The 21861-nt window shown below is 41.2% G+C and overlaps 1 protein-coding gene across 9 annotated transcripts in view; it reads left to right on the top strand.

The window, feature by feature from the left end:
* The window catches only part of mrtfab (myocardin related transcription factor Ab), a 45745-nt gene extending 39823 nt beyond the window's left edge, over positions 1-5922 (top strand). For 5 of the 9 annotated variants that reach the window (XM_073489201.1, XM_073489202.1, XM_073489209.1 and 2 more), the window contains 8 exons: positions 165-563; positions 648-1649; positions 1782-1988; positions 2071-2163; positions 2516-2653; positions 2864-2956; positions 4231-4294; positions 4387-5922. In XM_073489201.1, the coding sequence (XP_073345302.1) occupies positions 165-563; positions 648-1649; positions 1782-1988; positions 2071-2163; positions 2516-2653; positions 2864-2956; positions 4231-4294; positions 4387-4964 (2574 nt within the window). In that variant the 3' untranslated portion in view covers positions 4965-5922. The remainder of the gene's footprint in view (positions 1-164; positions 564-647; positions 1650-1781; positions 1989-2070; positions 2164-2515; positions 2654-2863; positions 2957-4230; positions 4295-4386) is intronic. The other 4 variants (XM_073489203.1, XM_073489210.1, XM_073489205.1 and 1 more) reach the window with 3 other exon arrangements.
* The last annotated feature ends 15939 nt before the right edge of the window (positions 5923-21861 follow it).

A 21861-nucleotide genomic window follows, 5' to 3' on the forward strand; every position in this document is an offset into this window, starting at 1 on the left:
TCTTTCTTACACCTCTAACAATTTTGTTTATCTTGGGACTTTTGAGGGGATTCTGGGCCCAGAACTCATTGTTTTTTGTCCTTTACGTATCAGTTATTCTGTTTCTTTCACTCTGAGTCAGTGCCTGCTAAGTAAGAGTAATGGTCTGGTTTCTCATCCTCCAGGTCGCTGAGCTGAAACAGGAACTGAAATTGCGTGGTCTGACCGTCTCAGGCACTAAGAACGATCTCATCGAGAGGCTCCGCAACTACCAGGAGCAAAATGGCGCCACCACAACAGTTTTGAAAAATGGCATCTCTCAGCAGAGCCAGCAGGGCATGACCTCAGCTGCCGGCGCCATCACATCCTCTCCAACTACAACCACCACCACCCCCGACCACCAATCAGGAGAGTGCGGGTTTAAATTAAATTTGTCATCATTGGCTCAGGTGGTTCCAGGGCGGGTCATGCGATTTGGCAGCACCAGCTCCAGCCCTCCGGTGTCACCTACTCCATCTGAGAGGTCGCTGGCTGGGATGAGTCCAGACGAGACGAGCTGTAATGGAGACATGTTTGGAGAGATGGTGAGATCCATATGAGAAGCAAATATACTGAAATTATTCCTTCAAGCCTCTTCCTGACATTTGTCTTGTTTTGTCGTCCTTCAGGTGAGCTCCCCACTGACCCAACTCACCCTGCACCCCTCTCCTCAGCACCCATCAAAGGTCTCCCCGCTCTCACAGGCTCTCTCCAAGGTCAAAGAGGAGATCCAGAACTCATGCAGCTTCTCCAGGCCTTCACCTGCCTCGTGTCAGCCTCCAGAGTCCCTGCCTGGAGTAGCAATGGACACCATGGACAAGGACCAGATGCTTCAGGAGAAGGACAAACAGATTGAGGAGCTGACCAAGATGCTGAGGCAGAAGCAGAGGCTGGTGGAAACCCTCAGGTCCCAGCTGGAGCAAGGCAAGATGGCAGGCGGAATAGTGTTGGAGAAGGAAGGAAGTGAAAAGAGCAAATCATCCCCAGAGGTTAAACTTCAAACTCTGATAAAAGCCTCTGCCATCCAGCCCCCCACTCTCCCCAATGGCATTGTGGTGAAGGTAAAGAAGGAGATGGAGCCCGAGGAGGGGATGGAGGGAGTAACAGAGGAGGCCCAGGGAAAGAAAGCGGCCCAGCCGATGCAGTGCTCACAGGAGACTCTGCTCAGACTGCAGCAGATTCATCGGCTGCAGGTCCAACAGGCTGAACAACAGAAACAGACGCTGCTGCAGAGTCAGGTGCAACTGCAGAAAGTGGCGGAGTTAAAGTCGAACCCACAAAAACTACAACAGCAGAAGAAAGACGCCCAAATCCTGCTCCATCAGCAGCAGCAGCTGCAGCAGCTCATCATACAGCAAACCCAACAGAAACAGCTGCAGGCCCAGCAGAAGTTAGCACAGCAGAGACTCGCCCAGCAGAAACTCAGTCAGCAGAAGCTGGTGCAGCAAAACCAGCTGAAACAAACTCAAGGGCAAGGTCAACAGAGCCAGCAGAAGAGCCAGGTCCAGCTGAAGCAGGTTCAGGTCCAGATCCAGAAACCTGCAGTGAGCCAAACCCAGCAGAGGAAGCACCTGAAGGCTCAGCAGAGGCAACAGCAGAGGCAGCAGACGGCAGCTGTCACCACACAGCAGGTAACATCCCAGCAGCTCCACATCACGAAACAGACTGGGAATGTAATGATTGAACTGGCACTACATTCAATAACAACATCATAGCCCTTTTAAGTTGTCATTATCTGATTTTATCAAATATTTGGTTTCCAGGTGGCTCCGGTCTTCATCAACCAACAGAATGGCACTCAGATCCACACTCAGGCCATTTCATTAGACCTCCTCAAGGCTAATGGCACTCCGACACTGGTCACCGACAGCAACGGCAACCACTACCTGATCGCTCTCACCAGTAACACCACAGACGGACAGAACGGAGTGTCCTCATTGGCTAAAACCAACGGACGCATCACGCTGCAGGTACAGTTACACTGATATTCTTTGATGGGTTTATAATATGTGATGAAATATTTATCTCTGCTTGTTGTTCTATTTTATTCAGAGATTGCAGTCGACTCCAAGTAAACTCCCCAGCACTGACAGCCAATCGAAAGAGCAGCCAGAGGCAGAGCCTGTGAGCCAACCAATCAAAAAGGTACACCAGAGACACACAAAATATTTATTTATTTATTTAATGTTCAATTGTATACGGAAAAGTATATAGATTGAACTAATGCCACATAGTTAAAGGATGATTAATGTAATGTAACATTTTGTAGTGTAGTCAGACTGTCTTCATCTTCCAAGCAGTAACATCTTTCTGCCACCAGGTGTCACCACAAACACAGTTCAAAATCCTCCAGATCAAACAGACAGTAGACTGAAATCTAAAACAGCAGCCTGTTATTCAGAAAGACTTAACTAGCCAATCACAGTTGATTATGCAACATATTGATGTCTGCTGTTTTACAGTCTAAATAAGTCTTTTCCCTGCTGTCTTCACTCAGGGACAGAAGGCAGGGCTGCACCTAGACACCAATGGCGTGCCACAAACCAGCCTGTCAGTCACTGCTCCGCCCAATCTGCAGCCTTTCTTTGACGACATGTCAGACAGCGAAAGCCAAAGCAACTTCTCTTCTCTAAAGGTAACACCCACACCACCACCTCCTCCTCCACCTCCTCCTCCTCCTCCTCCTCCTCCTCCTCCTCCTCCTCCTCCTCCTCCTCCTCCTCCTCCTCCTCCACTCTCAATCAGCTCCTCCATCATTTCATCTCTACTGCTCAGGTTTCTCCACATGGCATTAACTTTTTCTCCTTGTTTCTTCTCTTTTCATTCCATCACTCCACCCGGGCAGAGAGAGGAGGTGTGTCCGCCTTACGACCGGCACACACTGTTCACCCCTCCCTCTCCCAAACCCAACACCTCCCTTCCTACTCAGCGCTCCAAAGTATGTCCTCTTTCTTTCCATCTCTCCTTCAGTGTGTTTCTGTTTCTGTCTGTTCCTCCATTTTCCGTCTTAGCTTCTCACACTGAGCTGTGGGCTCATTTTACTGAGCTCAGAAGGCAGTTGGAAAATGTTGGGCAGAGAGGTTGAAGTGGTGTTAGGTTTACTGTTTGATAGTTTTTGACTTGTGTCTGAATTTAAAGAATATCCTTTAATGTTTAAAGCATTTTAGTACTTTTCTCAGTCTTGTCTTCTATTGACCATAAGCATTATGGGAAACGTGCCTATGTTCCCCAGAGCAGTGATTGTGAACTAGTCACATTTAGATGTGAGATATCCTCAGGTAAAAAAAAGTAACTGGAGGTCAGTCAAGTGTTTCCAGTTAAGAGAAAGTGAGAATCACAGACCACAATATCTTGATGTCATGTCTGACTTCCTTTAGCCCTTGCTGTAGATTCCAAGTGACTGATACCAAAACCTGTTTTAGTTTGATTTGCATTCAGGCGATAAACCAGACAAGTTTGTCTGACAACTTGACAACAAGACAAAATGTTTAACACAAGTGGCTCCCAAAGTGTGAATTCATTCAACATATTGCTACTTAAGGCGACAATTAAAATAATATATATTTATTATTATTATATATAATAATAAAACCCCATTTATAATAGTCACCAGCTTTCATTTTCCCTTCACTGAATTATAGGTCACTCTGTGTGTTAGCTAGTGAGCCACAGTAACATTCACCAGTGTTTGAAGTAGCAAATGTAGCAAGGTAGTTTTACTTAGCTCGTTAGCAGAGTTACAGCACTACTTGTTCAGGAATTTCTCTTTAGAAAATTTAATATAGGTGTCCACGTCAATGTTAATATTAGATTTTCGCCCTTGGTCTGTCTACACAAGATGTGTTCAGGCACAGTATTGAGTGTAGGTCACCCGCATTCTGGCAACACTCAGAGCCCAACACACAATCAGTTTAGTTAAGCTTGTAAAAGAGAAGAAAATCAACATGAAGTGTAAAATAAATTTTAAAAAATGTTTCTGGTTTGGAAACATTTGGAAACTGCTGCTGTAAAAAAGAAAAAAAAACTGCACTGTCTATGTTAATTTAGTTGTAATACTATGTAATCTACGTCTTGCTAGATATCCAACAAGATAGGACAAATGCTAATGAAAGTAGAAAAGTCAGAGTTTGTGTTTGTCTGTTGTGTATAAGTCAGTGGTGTTATGTTTACGTGTGTGACTGGTGGCTGACTGATAACATTTTCCTCTGTCAGCAGGAGAATGGCGGCAATTGTCAGCAGATGGACGACCTGTTTGACATCCTGCTGAAGAGTGGAGGTAATGAACTGTTACAAACATTAATGACAGAGAGACATCATGACTCTGTCACCTGCTGTGTTCATGACATTTTTCTCTCTGTCCTCCTTCAGAAATCCCCGGCTTCAAGGCCAACCCGGACCCGTCCCTCGCCCCTCTCCACTCTGACCCACCCTCCCCGTCCTCTCCCCCATCCCCTCTCCACCTCTCCCCTCCTACACCAAAGGAGCCCCTCATTTCCCCTCAGCCTTCTATGGGAGAGCCCTGCACAGGCAGCGGACGCCTGGAGGACTTCCTGGAGAGCACCACAGGCGCCCCACTGCTGGGCGTGGAGCCCGACGGCGGCCTTACGCTTATCGACGACCTTCACAGCCAAATGCTGAGCACGCCCAGCATCCTGGACCACCCTCCTACCCCCATGGACACGTCCGACCTGGGTTTCTCCCCGCACTCTACGGGGCTGGACTTTGGCGACCCCACCCTGGACAGCATGGACTGGCTGGATATCTCCATGGTGGGGAGCGCCAGCGGAGGGAGCACAGGCAGCGGAGGGGGGAGAGGAGGCGGAGGGGGAGCTGGCGATGGGGGGACCAGCCTGGCCCCGCTGGCACCGCACACCCCGCAGAGCGTCTTCTCGACCGATTTTCTGGACAGCACGGACCTGCAGCTGCACTGGGAGTCGTGTCTGTAGCCCTGCACACACACGGACATACGCTGGCTCACACTGTGTACAGGCTCTGTCTTTATTTCATGCACATACAGAAACCTTCTCTATGCTGTCTGTACCACTGCGGGGGTCACTGGCACATGTAAACACACACATTTACACAGTTTGCCCTGTCTTTCACTGGCTGTTACTGTATGCAGGATGAGGTGAAATAAGAGAGAAACATAGAAATTAAATTCATAGAGAGGACTTGAAGTTGGTGGAACTGAAGTGAACTTTTTAAATTTAATTCTATGAGGATCCAAACCGCGGACGGTTCATTTCCTGTGTCCCAACCTGCATTATGACCAGGTTAAAGTGAACCAGCTGTAGGTCACTGTAATACATCATTTCAACCCTTGGAAGCGGTTTGACAGATTAGAGCAGAGGAGGGGCCGTCAGTGGCGTTTACTCGGGCTCCTCGAGATAGCAGAGTGTGTGTGTGTGTGTCAGTGCCTCCTAAACTTTGCACTTATGCTGAATCTGATTGGTTTAAAGGAGGGGGGGGGCGTTCTGGTGAGGCTGAGCGAAAGCCATCGTGTGTTATCTGCTGTGCCGACGGTGGTGTGAAATGAAAAGGCAGCTGTTGGTGAGCTCACACCTCACCGTGGCAACCTGAACCCCACCCACACTAGTCAAAAAACACAACCGTCATTGGTTGGCAGTTGCTATTGGAATGAACCATATCAGTGGCAACAGTTTGAATTGAAGCCTCATTGGAGGTTGCGTATTATGGTAACATTATGGTAGACCACTATGTATTGCTGTATATGGGGTGTATATTATCAATTGTCCATATGACTATTTTTCTTTGCTGGTTGCTTTAGAGTCGAGCTAGCCGGCTGGGGAACATAGGGTGAGGGCGGGGCCTCCAAAATACTTGGACCTTGTCATTTTTTAAAGAAAAAAAGTTAAAAAAATAAAAATACTATAAAAACTCAAAGGATGCGTCTGTTTTTCTTTTTCATCTTCACAACAGGTAAACACGTAAAGTAAAAAAGTGTCCGGACAAAAAGACAATTACTTTTATAAAGAGAAACATCTGAGTTTTATTCATGCTAATTAATGACTTTGTTACCCATTATTAAATCATTACTGATCATTTTGGCTTTATGGTTTAATATCAGTGATTAAGAAGGAGACCACAAGAGGGCGCCATCGTAAAGAAATCAGCTGTCTTGATCAATCCTTCAGAAGCCTGGAAACCAACAAGTGGGAGAGGGTTGTTCCCTCATAGTAATAATAATTATAACATTTAATGTCTGCTAAGTCAATTGTGGAGGTGTTGAAGGGAGGTTTAGAACCAAGCACAGGTAAATAACTGACACCATTAGTTCATTAACCCTTTTTTTAGATTATTTTCCAGCAGTTTATCCTTCTGTCCTTTTAAATGTTAAGAAACTACAAAGGTTGGACCTTCAGTTTTTGCATTTGTTCTGAACGATTGTTCATAAATCAGATAACTTTATTAAGCCCCCCACAGTTTCTGAGTGCCATACCACTGTCGTAAATACAAATCGCAGGTTTGTAACAATTTGTCAGACATAATGTAGCTGCAAACAACAATAAAACTCATTATGTCATGGCAATGTTATGTGTTGAAAACTTGTATCTTGACATAAACGTTTAACGCTGTAAGCCTACCCTCTCACTGGTTACATAGTGCAGAAACAAGTGATAGGCTGTGACAGAGACACCATTCACCCTATTACAAGACACTGTACCATCAAAATGATTTTGTAACTGTTATTTTAAGGTAAAAATGTACATACTCCATTAAAAGAAAAAGTACAAATTTGAAAATTGAATAATCAGGGAAAATGCTCTTACAATATTAAAAGTAAAAGTAATACAGAAAATCTCCCATGTGACTGTTATATATTATTTAATTAGATTATCATTACTTATGCATTAAATATGCTGCATGTTGCTGTCATAGTTAGTTGAGATGGAGAATTATTTTCAACAGTTTTACATAAGGCTGCTACTAATGATTATTTTCATTCTGGATTAGTTGCACATTATTTTATTGATTAATCTATTGATTCATTTGTAAAACTTTGAGAATGTAAAATATTGAGAATCGGTTCAACTATAATTGTAGAATGTTACATTTTATGATCAATTTTGTACAGTATAGTAGTATAGCTGTAGTATAGCTGTCAAGTAAATATAGTGGAGTAAAAAGTACAGTATTTACTTTTAGTACTTTAAGTATACAGTGGCATCAAAAGATAATTCTCAAGTGAAGTACAAGTACCTGAAATTTGCACTTTACCAGTTACACCACTGTGAGATTCCTTACTGTTGTTTCTCTGCATACACTCATGAACATTGGTACACTCCTCTTCATCTAGTTTATTCAACACACAGTTGTATCGCACTGTTCTACAGGTGTTGTCACACAAACACAGTTACACTCCGATATGATGCCCTCACTCTTTGCACTTGTGTTGCATTATTTGGTCATCTCGTTTTTATCCTCTGACTCAGAAAATTAAACACACACACTCGCACTCTCTATTGCACATGACAAGCTGTATTCACAATGCATCAGTTCATGTTAAATGAGAAATCTATATGGTGAGTACATTATTTGTTTCTATTTGTGAGTAGTGGAGGGGAGCTGAATCTTTTATTTTTTTTAAAAAACAAACTTGACTAACCTCCCCCTCACTATCTCCAAATAATATACTTAAAGCAAACATAACAAAGAATTGAAAACACAGCCTCAATGAGCTGCTAAATATACTGCATTACAGTACAGTCAAGAAATTAGTTAACGGGGAACAGTCTGAAGAGCATGTGCACTGCAATATTTTTACTCCACCCCATATTCTCTGCATATGGCAAAACACACCAGCCTGGCACACGTGAACCCATCATTCTGATCTATTTCATCTCTTTTTTATACAATAACTCACACAAATATGATATGTGAAACAAAGAAGAAATATGGTGTAACACATAATTAAAGACCCTGCTGCTCTTCCAGGAAAGTAACACTAATTCTTTTTCCTGGGGAGCAACTAGCATGAGGCACTGAATCTCTGACCGAACATGTTGGTGGGTCAGTTGCATTGTGGGAAATTTAGATGGCAAATTTTAACAAGGAAGAAGAATGTGTAGAATTAAAAAAAAAGATGATACCCCTGGTCCTGCTGCACTGATTGTGAGCCGTAAATAGCCTAAACCCTAAATAGCACGATAATACCTTCTCAAACAAATCCCGATAATATGCTTTGAAATACTAGACATGGACCGCATTCACACGGCAGCCATTTTCCTCTGATGTCCCACTCAGGTAATAATGTTATGGTTCTATGATCCAGGTTGCAAATCGTACTATTAAAAAATCATCGTAAAAATCTAAAACATTTGTAATCATTTGACATTTCATAATAGATCAGCAACTAAAGACATTGGGTAGTGAAAATCCAAAGGGACATCGGGCCATATTTCAAGGTAAAACACCACATCTGATAACACATTAGCTTCCGTTAAGACAGCAGCTTACGTTAGCATTCATACACTTTCTTGTTAATATTATTGATTCATAGTGTTAAATGATAACAGGTGTCAGTGATCTAAAACATCAGAGTTAAATGTTAGGGTTGGAATCAAACAACTAGGGTGTCTTTCTAGAGCCACCATTTTGCTCCAGCGCAGTTCTTTTAGGGAGAAATCCCTCGATGAAAAGAAACTGATTTCTACCCACAGACCAGAATTAACGGGGGAAATGTGTTCGTAATTATAGAGCTCTTGTTTTGAACAGTGAGGCTGAAGTGACCTCTTCATCATCATCTCCTCCTCGTTCCTTTCTTTGTGACACCGGACTGAATCGAGCTCTAATGCCCTGTTTGACTCGCTCACACTCTTCTTTTTCCAGCCTTTCAAGTTTCGCTCAACTAGCCCCTCATCATCTCTCAAAGACCCTGATGAGCCCTCAGTAGCTCGTTCTCTCTCTCTCACACACACACACACGCACACACACATACTGAATCCAGCACACACAGATATCCAATGCACAGCACGCAAACATGCAATCAGCTCAGCACATTCTTATAGATTCACTTCACACACGCACGCACGTACACACACACACACACAGGTCACAGAAGCTCCCGAGTGCAGCATCAGTACCATCACTCTCTCCCTCATACACAGAGCAGATAAAAGTCCAGAGGCCATGCTACTAATTAACTACAGTGAGCTCCAAAGGGCCGCAGCGCCAAGAGGGCTAAAGATCTCCTCTGTATTCCACATCCCACTGACAGGAGGCCACCACCCTGCAGCCAGCAGACACGCGTGATTATTAATCAAACGTGCTCTGAAAACCTTCTATCACCAAAATGTGAAAGGTGCGAAAACTAAAGAAAATGAGGAGGAACCAGGATGAATGTAGCACTTTAAAGATAAACGCCATTTTAAAAGTACAGACAGAAATTAATTTTCATTGTGACGAATAACTCACACGTGTGTTATATCCGGCTCGTCTTCATCAGAAAAATGACTATATAGATCAACTGTTAAGCAGCTTGTTACGACCCATATTTACGTTTCTTGTTAGGTGGCGACCTCTAGTGGGTGAAGTAATTATTACAGCAGGAAAGCAGGAAGTCAGGCGAAGTAGAAAGAGCAGCACAGTCCACACAGGTAGGAGATTGAGGACAGCTGGTTGGGTCAAACAAACATAGGACTTTGACCTAGAAGACCACTAATCGTGTCCAGTGTGAAAGTAAAAGTCAGGGATGAGTTATTTTAACTTACTAACAAAGTTAAGTGATTTCAAGTAACTAAAGTTCTGTATATAATGTAGATACGTCCCTAACTGAAGTTATATATGTAATGTAGTTATTTTAAGGTAAACCGCAACCACAAAATTTTCCTAAACCTAGCCGAGAAGTTTTACTGCCTAAACCTAACAAGGTAGTTTTACTGCCTAAACCTAACAAAGGAGTTTTATACCTAAACCTAACCATGTAGTTTTATACCTAAACCTAACCAAGTAGTTTTATACCTAAACCTAACCATGTAGTTTTATACCTAAACCTAACCAAGTAGTTTTATACCTAAACCTAACCAAGTAGTTTTATACCTAAACCTAACCAAGTAGTTTTATACCTAAACCTAACCAAGTAGTTTTATACCTAAACCTAACCATGTAGTTTTATACCTAAACCTAACCAGGTAGTTTTATACCTAAACCTAACCAGGTAGTTTTATACCTAAACCTAACCAAGTAGTTTTATACCTAAACCTAACCAGGTAGTTTCACACCCAAACCTAACCAGGTAGTTTCACACCCAAACCTAACCATGTAGTTTCATACCTAAACCTAACCATGTAGTTTCATACCTAAACCTAACCATGTAGTTTTATACCTAAACCTAACCAAGTAGTTTTATACCTAAACCTAACCATGTAGTTTTATACCTAAACCTAACCAGGTAGTTTTATACCTAAACCTAACCAGGTAGTTTTATACCTAAACCTAACCAAGTAGTTTTATACCTAAACCTAACCATGTAGTTTTATACCTAAACCTAACCAAGTAGTTTTATACCTAAACCTAACCAGGTAGTTTTATACCTAAACCTAACCAAGTAGTTTTATACCTAAACCTAACCATGTAGTTTTATACCTAAACCTAACCATGTAGTTTTATACCTAAACCTAACCAAGTAGTTTCATACCCAAACCTAACCAAGTAGTTTTATACCTAAACCTAACCAGGTAGTTTTATACCTAAACCTAACCAAGTAGTTTTATACCTAAACCTAACCAGGTAGTTTTATACCTAAACCTAACCAAGTAGTTTTATACCTAAACCTAACCATGTAGTTTTATACCTAAACCTAACCAGGTAGTTTTATACCTAAATCTAAGCAGGTAGTTTTATACCTAAACCTAACCAGGTAGTTTTATACCTAAACCTAACCAGGTAGTTTTATACCTAAACCTAACCAGGTAGTTTTATACCTAAACCTAACCAGGTAGTTTTATATCTAAGCAGGTAGTTTTATACCTAAACCTAACCAGGTAGTTTTATATCTAAATCTAAGCAGGTAGTTTTATACCTAAACCTAACCAGGTAGTTTTATACCTAAATATAAGCAGGTAGTTTTATACCTAAACCTAAGCAGGTAGTTTTATACCTTAATCCAAGCAGGTAGTTTTATATCTAAATCTAAGTAGGTAGTTTTATACCTAAATCCAACCAGGTAGTTTTATACCTAAATCCAACCAGGTTGTGTTCTCTGAGTGTCCAGCATGCCTGTTGCTGGTACACTGCAACAGTCATGTTGTTTAGAGAATGATGATATATGTAATTTTGGGAGTCACTGGCAATCAACTGATTCAGTTGTTTAGGTATGAGAATGTGTTGGTTATACCAATACCAGGTGCTATTTTGTACAAATGTGAAAAGACTTCGGTATAATTTGACTTTGAACAGAAGTTACTCATTGTTACTTTTGACCCCGTCAGTTAGAACAAAGGTAACACGAGTATAAACTTTAATTGTTCTTATTATTCTTATTAAAAAATGTTTGACAATGTACTTGTTGATATATAATTGTATTTCAATGTTCAGTACAGCAGTAGTAGCATAACAGTATGAACAGCATACTGTAACTGTTAAAGGGAAATTCACCAGTTTAACAGTGTAAAAAGCACATTTCATTTGCTGTATTACTGACACAGATTCTCCTTTTCTTTATGTCACAGTTGTGACAGATGTAGCGCTCTGCACCCTCAGTACATGCCTCGTGGGGACCAGTGCAGACAAAAGATACAGACACTGCACCCACACTTCCCAGGTAAGAGTGAACTGAACGTCTCCCCACACACAAGACATCCCTCATCTTTTTCCTGCAAAACTATATGAGTACAGAAACATCTGTTACTATCATCCAAACAATGACTCCCAACTGGCTTCTATACTGAAAAACTCTGACATGTTCTAAAGTACTAAATAATCTGCTAAATTACCATGATCATGACACATTAAACAATAAACACAACTTGTCATCTGAAAAAGATTACCGCTTGACTGTAAATTAGAGTGAGTAATCTTACTGTACTATATAGCCACGTGATTTTTCACAGTTCTGGTAAGTGTTGTACACTGTATGTGCTGACACAGTTAGGCATCTCAGACTTGTAACGGCTCAGAGAAAACTGCATTGTTACTTTTGTCCCTTATCAATTTTGTACCAGCTCACTCCGCCAGCTTTGCTTTTGTGGGTGTGAAACAGGTGCAGGCTTTAGCATTTAGTGTAACACAGATTTTTGTTAATTAGCTAGTCTACCTCCCTTTAACAAGTAGTCAGACATTTGTAGAAATATGCTTATTTTCTCTCTTGCCAAAAGTCAGATGGGAAAGGATTGGTAAACCTCACTAGTATGTGCTAGACCCAGGAAGTGATTAGCTTAGCTTAGCATAAAGAGGGGGAAACAGCTAACCTGGCTCGCTCTCTATAGTGTAATAAACACATTCCTGAATTGTAAAAATGATTCATTCATTCATTCATCATAGTCACCATATTCACTGTCTCTGCTGATTGTATCATAATGTTGGTGATGACTGTGACAGCAGTTTGCTGACTTTTATGCTGCTAATGTGCAGTTTTGTATCTAACGTGTATTGTAGGACCAATCAAACTCTGCTTAAGTGCATCATTTGACCCATAATTGAGCAAAATCCTGCACACCACCAAAGCCGAACATGCACGTTTTAGTTTGTTCTTTCAAACCGCTTTGTGCAAATGTTTCTCGTCGTGCCTCTGTTTCTTTTTGTGTGTGAGGTTGTATGATGTGAGAGGAGCAGTCAGGTTTGGGTGGATCCTGCTGCGACTGACGAGCCTTTGATAGCAGAGGATGTGAAGGCTGACATTTGCACGGGCAGGGGAGGATGGAGGGGGGGATCAGGAGGGGAAGTGGGAGGCAAAGAGGAATGAGGCCGCTGAAAGAATAGCAGGAGTGTTTTGTTCTACACCTGTTTGTTTGAAAGACGAGAGGTTACGTGGGCAAAAGAGACAGAGAGCGAGATGGTTGTAGAGGAGGGCGTGCACGCAGTGCAGACAAAACATAGTCACTTTGAGCTAAATGTAAAGTCCTCTGATCCGCACTAAAAAGCTTTATAAAACCAAAAATGAAAGTTTCAGAACTAACTAGAGTTAAAGGAGACATATTATGCCTTTCATTTTTTCCCTTTCCTTCAGTGTGTTATAGATGTTCTTGTGCATGTAATAGATCTTGAAAGTAAAAAAAAAAAACTCGTCCTCTGGGGCTAACACATGTGCCAGATTTAGTTCATATGGTGATAATATTTAAATGCTGCGTTTATTGCTTGTTGTACAGCCCCCAAGTGGCGAACATCAATTATGTTTTCAGACTTAAGTTAACTGAAAGGAACAGTTCAACCCTCAAGCATATTTCCATTTGCAATTTCCGTTGGCTTGGGGGTGAGTAAAAAAAAAAAGGGTGAGTAAAAAAGAAAAAAAAGAAGTCTCCCGAAGCCCAGAGATCCCAAAATGATCCCTAAAAATAAGAGTTACACCCTTTAAAAAGCCAAGATCCTTAATGTAGCTGCTAAGCTAACTTAATAGCATTACCGCGCACCCCGTAGGAAGTGGGTGCTTGATGCTGGTTTTTGGCCTTGTTTTTTGAAGCAGGTCCCCCTTCTACTGCAGTTGTTTAGGAGAACGCTGCAACATTGTTTTGCTGTGAAGCTGTTTTGTGGACTATGGGACGACACCTAACTTTCCATAAGCATGGGGGTGAGTATATGATGACTGAATTTTCAGTTATGGGTGAACTCATCCTTTAACTTATCATATGTTGTTGCTTGTTACAGTCATTTCTATCAACCCAGTTCGTGGGTGACATTTTAAAGTTTAAATAGATTTTCAATTACTGATCAATCTCAATATAATGTGAGTGAATTTTCTCCCACTCTGAAAAATAAATTGTGGCATGTTGACCTGGGTGGGATCATACTGGCCTTTGGGAGGGGCGGGTTCACCCTCGGTCGACTAGCCGTTATGTAATCAAGGTCTTTGAACATAACCTTGGTACAGCTAAACTGTGTGAGGGCAAGTTACACAATGCACCATGTTGGCCTGGTTTAGAGGTTTTTGTTTTGAGCTGGTAAGAGGGGACAGAGAGTGATGAAGTAGAGAGTCAAATGTTGGTCCACCTGTTTAAAAACTATTGAAGTCATGAGATGCAGAAGAGGCTTATGTGCAGAACAAAGCATGTCTAACTATGAACAATGAAGCATGAATGTCAAGTTAGGCGCAATCGCCTAAGGCATCAGTTTCACTCTAGATCAATGGATCTTCATTAGCATACAAGCGGCGTCAGACAGTTTGACGTGTAGCTAGGGCCCACTGGAGTTAACTAGTGTCATAAGATGGATATGAGACAAGTTTTCTACAGAAGTTTGATGAGTTTGTTCAGAAAAGCAAAGAAACTGTTTATAACTATGTATATAAAACATGTTAAACCAAAGCTCTATTTCTGATCCTCCATTATAATGAATAGATTTTGGTTGGTGATGTTTCAGTTCAACAGTGTATCTGTGTCAAGTGATCTGATTCAGGATCAGCACATGATACTGAATGGACATGATGAGAGCACAACATGAAAGTAGGTTCATCACAATGGAAGCATCAATGAATTGACTGGTTTAGCCCAAACAGCCCTGAGCTCTCAGTTTAATTGGAAGGAAGCATTAGTTCAGGCGCTTGATGAGAGCGGCCGAACAGAGACGTGATCAGACCGATTGTACTTAGAATCAGTTACATTAATTAGAACAGTGGTATTACTGGGACTGTGGGTATAGTAACATTAGGGAAAGTCGTCAAGGGATATTTATGTGTCTTATAAAAGTATCTTGGAAAAGAGTAGTGTAATAGTGTTGGGAATTGGGAAAATTCTGTTTCCTTCTTTGAATTTTCAGTTCAAAACACACACACACATGCAGTTCTACGCATACATTATCTTATCTGCAACAAAATGCCATCAAACAGTCCACCATCTGTTTCCTCCCAATTAGTCCCCTGGAAGAAATATTTCGTTCTCAGAGCTGAAAATAACAAAAGTTCCCACAAAGCTCACGTGCAGCATCACTAAAACATTGTGTGTGTGTGTGTGTTATTGTAGTAACAAAGGCTTAATTACACGCAAAGGATAATTAATGACAACTTGGGTCCTATTTTTAACTCTGACAACGCAAACACAACAAGACCAGTGTGAGCTGGTAAAGATTGGATGTGCTCAGGAATATTCTGAGTAGAAAATTGTAATGTTATATGTTTTGTATGTATGTTTCACTTACATTCTGTCCACTGACTGCTGGGGAGGGAAAGTTCTGGCAATGGTGGCTCAGTGTGTATGAAAATTTAAAGAAATGCCATCCAGGATGCTCTTCTGGTTGAGAAAAGTGATGCAGTTCCCTCCATTATGCACTATATGCTGGAAAATTAGTTGGCTTCGACATGCCTCTAAATGGTTAAATAGTTAATCAGTTCCTGTGTGTTTTTAGTACAGGGGTGTAGCAGTTATACTTTATTTGTATTGCATAAACTATCACTATTAATTGATCTTAACCAGGGTTTGGAACTGTTTCTCCAAAAATGCATCCAATTTTTCCGAGCTCTGTTGCTCTAACATCTGCCCTTGGGTGCCCTTTTTATTTTTTTGGCCCCCCTCCCTCAGACAGCCAGGGTCCACCACTGCTGAAAACACTGGGTGAGGTAAATATGGCATTGTGTACTGGAGGAGAGTTGTTGGGAGTGTTGGGGTCATGTTTTCCTAGTTTTGGCTATCATTCCTATGCCCTTTCTGATATTGCTGTGCTGTTGTTGTTCTTGGAACATTGTAAGTAATGTTGATCCAGGACCAATACTGCAACTGACCAATCACATTTTGTAATGCTTTGTGACTTTGGAAAATATGCATGTGGGAGAAGTCATCCTATCTAACACATGGTTACCACTGCGAAAGGGTCTATTTTGACACAAAAAATGTTTTTCTAAAAGTATTTTTGTTGCCTTAACCTGACCAAACTGTGACAGAAAACAGAAAAATATGTGAACTTTGAGTAAAAAAATAAATCAACAGTATAACAACTGTCCCAAACAGGGCAAAAACCCCAGTCTCCTGAGCAAGAGTCCTGTACTTAACCCACTCAGGCACAACATCTTCCTTCAAATGCAGACTTTGCAGACAACACCAGCATAAGATGATCATACATGCTTTTAACTAACTCAGAGGTTAGTCATATAGAGGACTTAAACTGGCCAAAATCAAAAAATAAATATAGAAATAAGAACATGCCTCAATAAATTAATTATAGGCCATTAAATGATAAAAATGATATAAAAATAACAGGAGGCAAAAATTAATCTAGAAATGTAACATAACCCGGTATTTCTTAAACCTATTTAAATTATTTACCAAACTGACCCCTCATAAACACCCAAAACAGTCCACGGACAGACTGCGGTTCAACTTTATTGCCATATTTTTTCTGTGCAATGAAGTACTACTTCAAATATTTCAGACAGTGATTAGATAACTTGATTTAACTATTGGTTTGTTGATCATGTTGTCCCATCGGACTTCGTCGTAGAAATGTTGCTTGAATCGTGGCGACTAAAATACTTTAACGAAACGGAATTGGTGGGCTACATGGAGCGCAGCGTTACAGCATGGTTACAGCAACGTTCATAGTTTTTTTTTATTCTGGCCAGGGATCTTTGTTGCATATCACCACCTCCTCTCTCTCCTCTCGTTTCTTGTCCGCCTCTTCACCAGCAAATGTCAAATAAAGGCCAAAATGCCAAAAATAAAAAAGATATAATGGGCAAAATTCTAAAAATGAGACCCAATTATTTTGTTGAATCTTTTAGTTAAAGTTCACGGCACTGTATGTTAAAAGTGGTCGCAGTGTGAAAAAGATGAAAAGCAGTGGTGATGGACAACCGACTGGCTGGTGATGTGTGTGTATAAGTTGTTGTTTTGGAGAAAGATGGCTCTTTCAAAGGACACTCATCTGGGTGAAACTAGATTGGTGGCCTGGTAATGATGATGGGTATTATTACAATGCAGCCGACATAATGACACTCAACCCCATACATCCCTGAGAGACTCTGAGTGATTAACTGAGAAAAGTGAAAAAAGGCAGGGAGGACTGAGCGTTGTGAACTAGACGAGGGGAAGGCGATACAGATGTGCATATAAATAAAGACAAGTTGCAGCAGCGTGCGCGAGGGAAGAAGACGAGAGCGGAGCCAGAAGTAAAGGGAGAGCCAGTGGAGACCCCAGAGAGGACGAGAGAGGAGCTGCAGCGCTGTGGTGTGTTGTTCACTGTGATTAACTCCAGAGAAAGAAGGCTGCTGGAGGACTTACCAAAATAGAAGCTCCCTATTAAAATCAACTACTGCGACTGCCACTCACCTGGCTGCTGCTTAGCATTGCAAATGTACACGACAACAAGGTACATCACAGCGTCTATAGGAAGCCTGATGCTCAGTCAGGAGGAGTTTGTCCTTGTTCCTGTGAGATAGTGAATGTAAAGGTGGACATGTGCTATCTTTGATTTACGGGTGTTATGTGCAGAATATTAAACTAGAATCATGAAGTTGGAGGGAAAGGTAGTGGAGTTACAGCTTGGTGAGAAGGCTGGCAAGCCAATGACCACGGTTCAAGACTTTGTTTCAACATTTGTAAGCAGGACATCACTGGATATTTTTAAAGGGGAACTCGGGGCAATTTCCAGCCGTGTTTGTGGCAATAAAACAGTGTTTTCTTTAATGAGACCTCTGGACATCTCCAGCCACGTGGCAGGATCTTTTTCAAATCCTACCAAGTGTTTTTTGTCTCTAAACCTAACCAGACTAGAGGCACGGTGTCGTCACAACATTAAATTGACTGCGCATAGTGAGTATGATAGTGTTCAGGGACTGCAATGCTAGAAACCTGATTTCCCCATTTAGATTCCTGGAGAAAGTCTATTCTCCATGTATATGCACAGCTGGTTTTCTAATTCTTTCAACGGAAAATAGTGTAAAAATTAGTAAAAGTGTCACCGCAAAAGCAGATGAGTGCGATGAAAGGAAATTACATTATTACATTACATTCATTAGAACATCCCCGTGCTCAGAATAATTGCATGCAAAGTCAAACTGAAACTAAAGCTGAGACAAAGTCGCCTCCAGAAGTTTATATCACTCTGCATACACTGTCGAACATTTGGTACAATTTTGAAAAATTGAAACAGATTCATTCTTTGGGGGATAAACTGCTTCTTCTGTCTGTCCTTTCACAGCCCCGGACACACACACACACACACACGCACACGCACACGCACACGCACGCACACACACACACACGCGCACACACACACACACACACACACACACACACACACACAGCAGCGTGTTCAATCACTACCACAGTTAGAATAAGTAGGTATAGTAATGCTTTCAAAATAAGATCAGGGGCAGAGAAGAAATCTGATTACTGACCTGCTGCATGTAAACCAGTTTAAAGTAACGTGGTTTCTTGAGTGCATGACAACTTACTGAATTACACCGACCAAACATATACAGTATATTGCAATGTTGGATGTAATGATTAAAATTGTAAGTATGTTCGGCTCTGTAATTGAATTTAGAACCTGATATTTATGTCTATGTGCATTAGCTGTATCAGTGTTTGTGTCTACCTGTCTGGGGACTGCAGATGGAAATCAGCTAGTAGCCTAATCCGATACATCTTTTATCCTTTTATGAGATGAATGTTTTTGTAAATGGCCCCTCAAATAAATGTAATAAAATAAAAATATAAATAAAAGATAAAAATTAAATGAATTTAAACCTATGCAGTCTCACTGTTCTTGGACAGCCCAGTCGCCAGGATGAAATGTTAGCGGTTAACGTTTCTGCAAACCACCGATATGTTCTCATTTGTGTGTGTCACATTCCCTCTACATGTTTATGACCTGACTTTCATATCAGGAGGTGGAGGGGATGGTGGAGTTAGAGGAGAGAAGGTCAGCCATGTTTGTGGTGACAAAACATTAAGAAATGTAAAGTGGCAATTGGGTTGTCCTGAAGGTTTAAATGTCCTCTAATCATCCAGTCATCATTAGCTCCACACACTGTGTGAGAATATCTCAGTTTCAGATGGAAGCAGCAAATCTCTCATCTGCACTTTCTGCAGGTTTTAAGGTTCCTCCCCTCCCCAGTTTTTCCACTCCGCGTCACAGTGTGCTCCGTCACAGAAATCAAAGCTTTGCACTAAGCCGTCCCTCATTCTTCTGCTATATTTTCTCTCCTTTTTCTTTTCTTCCTCCCACGAGTCGCATTCAGACGCTCCTGTGTGTTTATCTTCCTTTTACCTCTATCCTTCTGAGGACAGGGTATAATTAAAGACTGTTCAGTGGTGGACATTTGTGTTACACAAGTGTAATGTAGTTTAGATGAAGCTCCTTCCTGATATTCCCATTATTTCTTTATTTCTTGAAATAACATTGTCACATGTAAAGTGCTTGTTCAATTTCTAATCCAAGATGCAATTTCGTTATGGCTGCAACACATCAAACAGAATAAATGTACTATTTCTGACACATTCTGCCCCATCTGTGCTGCCTTCATACAAAACAACATTTTTCTGCTCTGCCAAGATGAAGCTCCGTGATTGGCTGAAGGAACAGGGAGTGCTGACATCATGACCTTTTACAGCTGCAGGTTAGAAGAGTCTCTGGCTGAGTAGAAGTCGATGGTTTGACTTCATCAATGGATTTTATGTCTCTTGTTGTAAGGTGGAGTTGTTGACATTCAAAATTAAACTTTGGTTGATTCACGTGGGGAAACTCGAGCAGTGTCTGATTTAGGAAAATAAACAAAAAGAAATTATAAAGGAAGTTATATAAAACAGAATTCATGGGGTAAACCATAACAAAACTTAAACAGGCTGTCGAAGGTACATGAAGTCTCTAGTCTGCGTTCCCTTCCCTTACAGTAACTGTTCATTTAATGATCTGTCTATCCCATCAATCAATGAGCTGACACTGGGTCATTCAGTACAGCTGTTTGTCAATGCTGATCCATCCATTATCTGTCCATCCATCCATCCATCCATCCATCCATCTCTCCGTGTATGTATCCATTTATTACTCTCACACACACAGAAACATACCAGAGGCCACAAGGTCAGAAACATCACTGAATGTCTATATGGTATGTGTCTCTGTAACAATGTATTATCTGCAGTTAGGCAACTGTCACACAGTTAACATCCAACTGTCACACTAGCCCCATTCACACATGTGGATGTGTCCTCCCAGCCCATTAAAAACTTTTCTTTTTTTTTAAACTTTTCTATATTCCTAGCTTTTTTACATCTTAATGGTCCGGATTTAAGGTGATCTATTGGCAGAAATGGAATATAATCATGGTTTTAGTAGTTTATAATCACCTGGAGCTGAGAATCATTGTTTCATTACCTTAGAATCAGCCTTTTATATGTACAGAGGGAGCAGGTCAGAGATTTATATAGAAGAACTAGATACCAGATGCAAAGATGGCGCACATTCAAACTAATGAGCATTGCTCGCCTAGTGCATACCCCGAAAAGAGTTGTCTAGCTTCTGGGTTTACATCCTGGTTATGTGGCCGACTGGACTTTTAAAAAGCTTTTCTCGGCTTGAGCAAAGTTTTGCAAATATAAAACCGACATGCATCAAAGTTCATGGTAGAAAGAGTCATAATTGAGCTTTCTTCACAGTCTGAGGTGTCCTGTCAACAGATTTTTTATAATGGCGGTCTATGGGGAAAATTGTTTTTGGTCTGCAGGGGACATTTTTGCAGCAATACCGGGAGTAGCCACAGGGCAAGATTGGAGGTAAGGCTGAGTGGTGCTTTCCTATCTAGGTTCTATTAAAGTCTATAAAGCAGTTCCTCTTCCAGAGTCAGCCTTGTTGCACCGCCATGTTTCTACAGTAGACCAAGATTGGACAAACCAAACATTGGCTCTACAGGGGGTGTTTTATGCGGCCACCGTAGGGGAGGGTGACACAAGGGAGATTCAGTTGTTTGCTCACTGCAACACAACGTTTAGATGCCACTAAATCCTACACAACGATTTGAAAATCATTCAAATCTAAAAAATCTGAATCAGTGGTATCAACTTACCAACTGACCTGCTCACAACGAGAATCAAGTAGGAATAGCTCTGCATTATTTAACCATGAAGAAACCACAGTGGCGCTATACTAGAAATACCATGTATCACACACTGTTATTCATGGTTCATAGAGTAAAGCCACTCAGGATTGGTTAATTAAGCTATGTAAAACATAACAAGATCAAGAAGAAACACGGTCGAGGCTGATTCACATTATTGTCATCACTGCATAACCTCGTTAGGCTTCATCAGCTTCTTCCAAAATGTGACTTTCTGCAGTAAATCAGCCAGCCGGTGTTTAACTAGTTGGCAGGCAGCCTGCACTTGGCGAGCACTCTGAATCCCTGGATTATTTGCATCTGCAGTGTGCTGAATCTCTCCAGTAAGGAATCACGATGCATGTGTTATGTTATTTTAACACCACTAAATCACCCCCTAGGGTTTATATATTGTTAGCAGCACGGCTCTAGGAATGGCACCATGCCGGCTGGTCAGTCAGTAAGTCCACCACTTTGTTACAGACTCTTCAGTATGTTAACATTGTCATGGTGAGCAATGTTTGCATTGAACTCAAAGCATGAATGTCAGTTAAAATTGAAAAATTTTAAACCAGCCAGTAGCAGTAGTAGTCAAAGTAGCAACAATACTGAAATATTGTAGTTCAGCATGTGATCTATAAAGG

The sequence above is a fragment of the Pagrus major genome, chromosome 20 (assembly GCF_040436345.1).
Source record: "Pagrus major chromosome 20, Pma_NU_1.0".
Classification (NCBI taxonomy): Eukaryota; Metazoa; Chordata; class Actinopteri; order Spariformes; family Sparidae; genus Pagrus; species Pagrus major.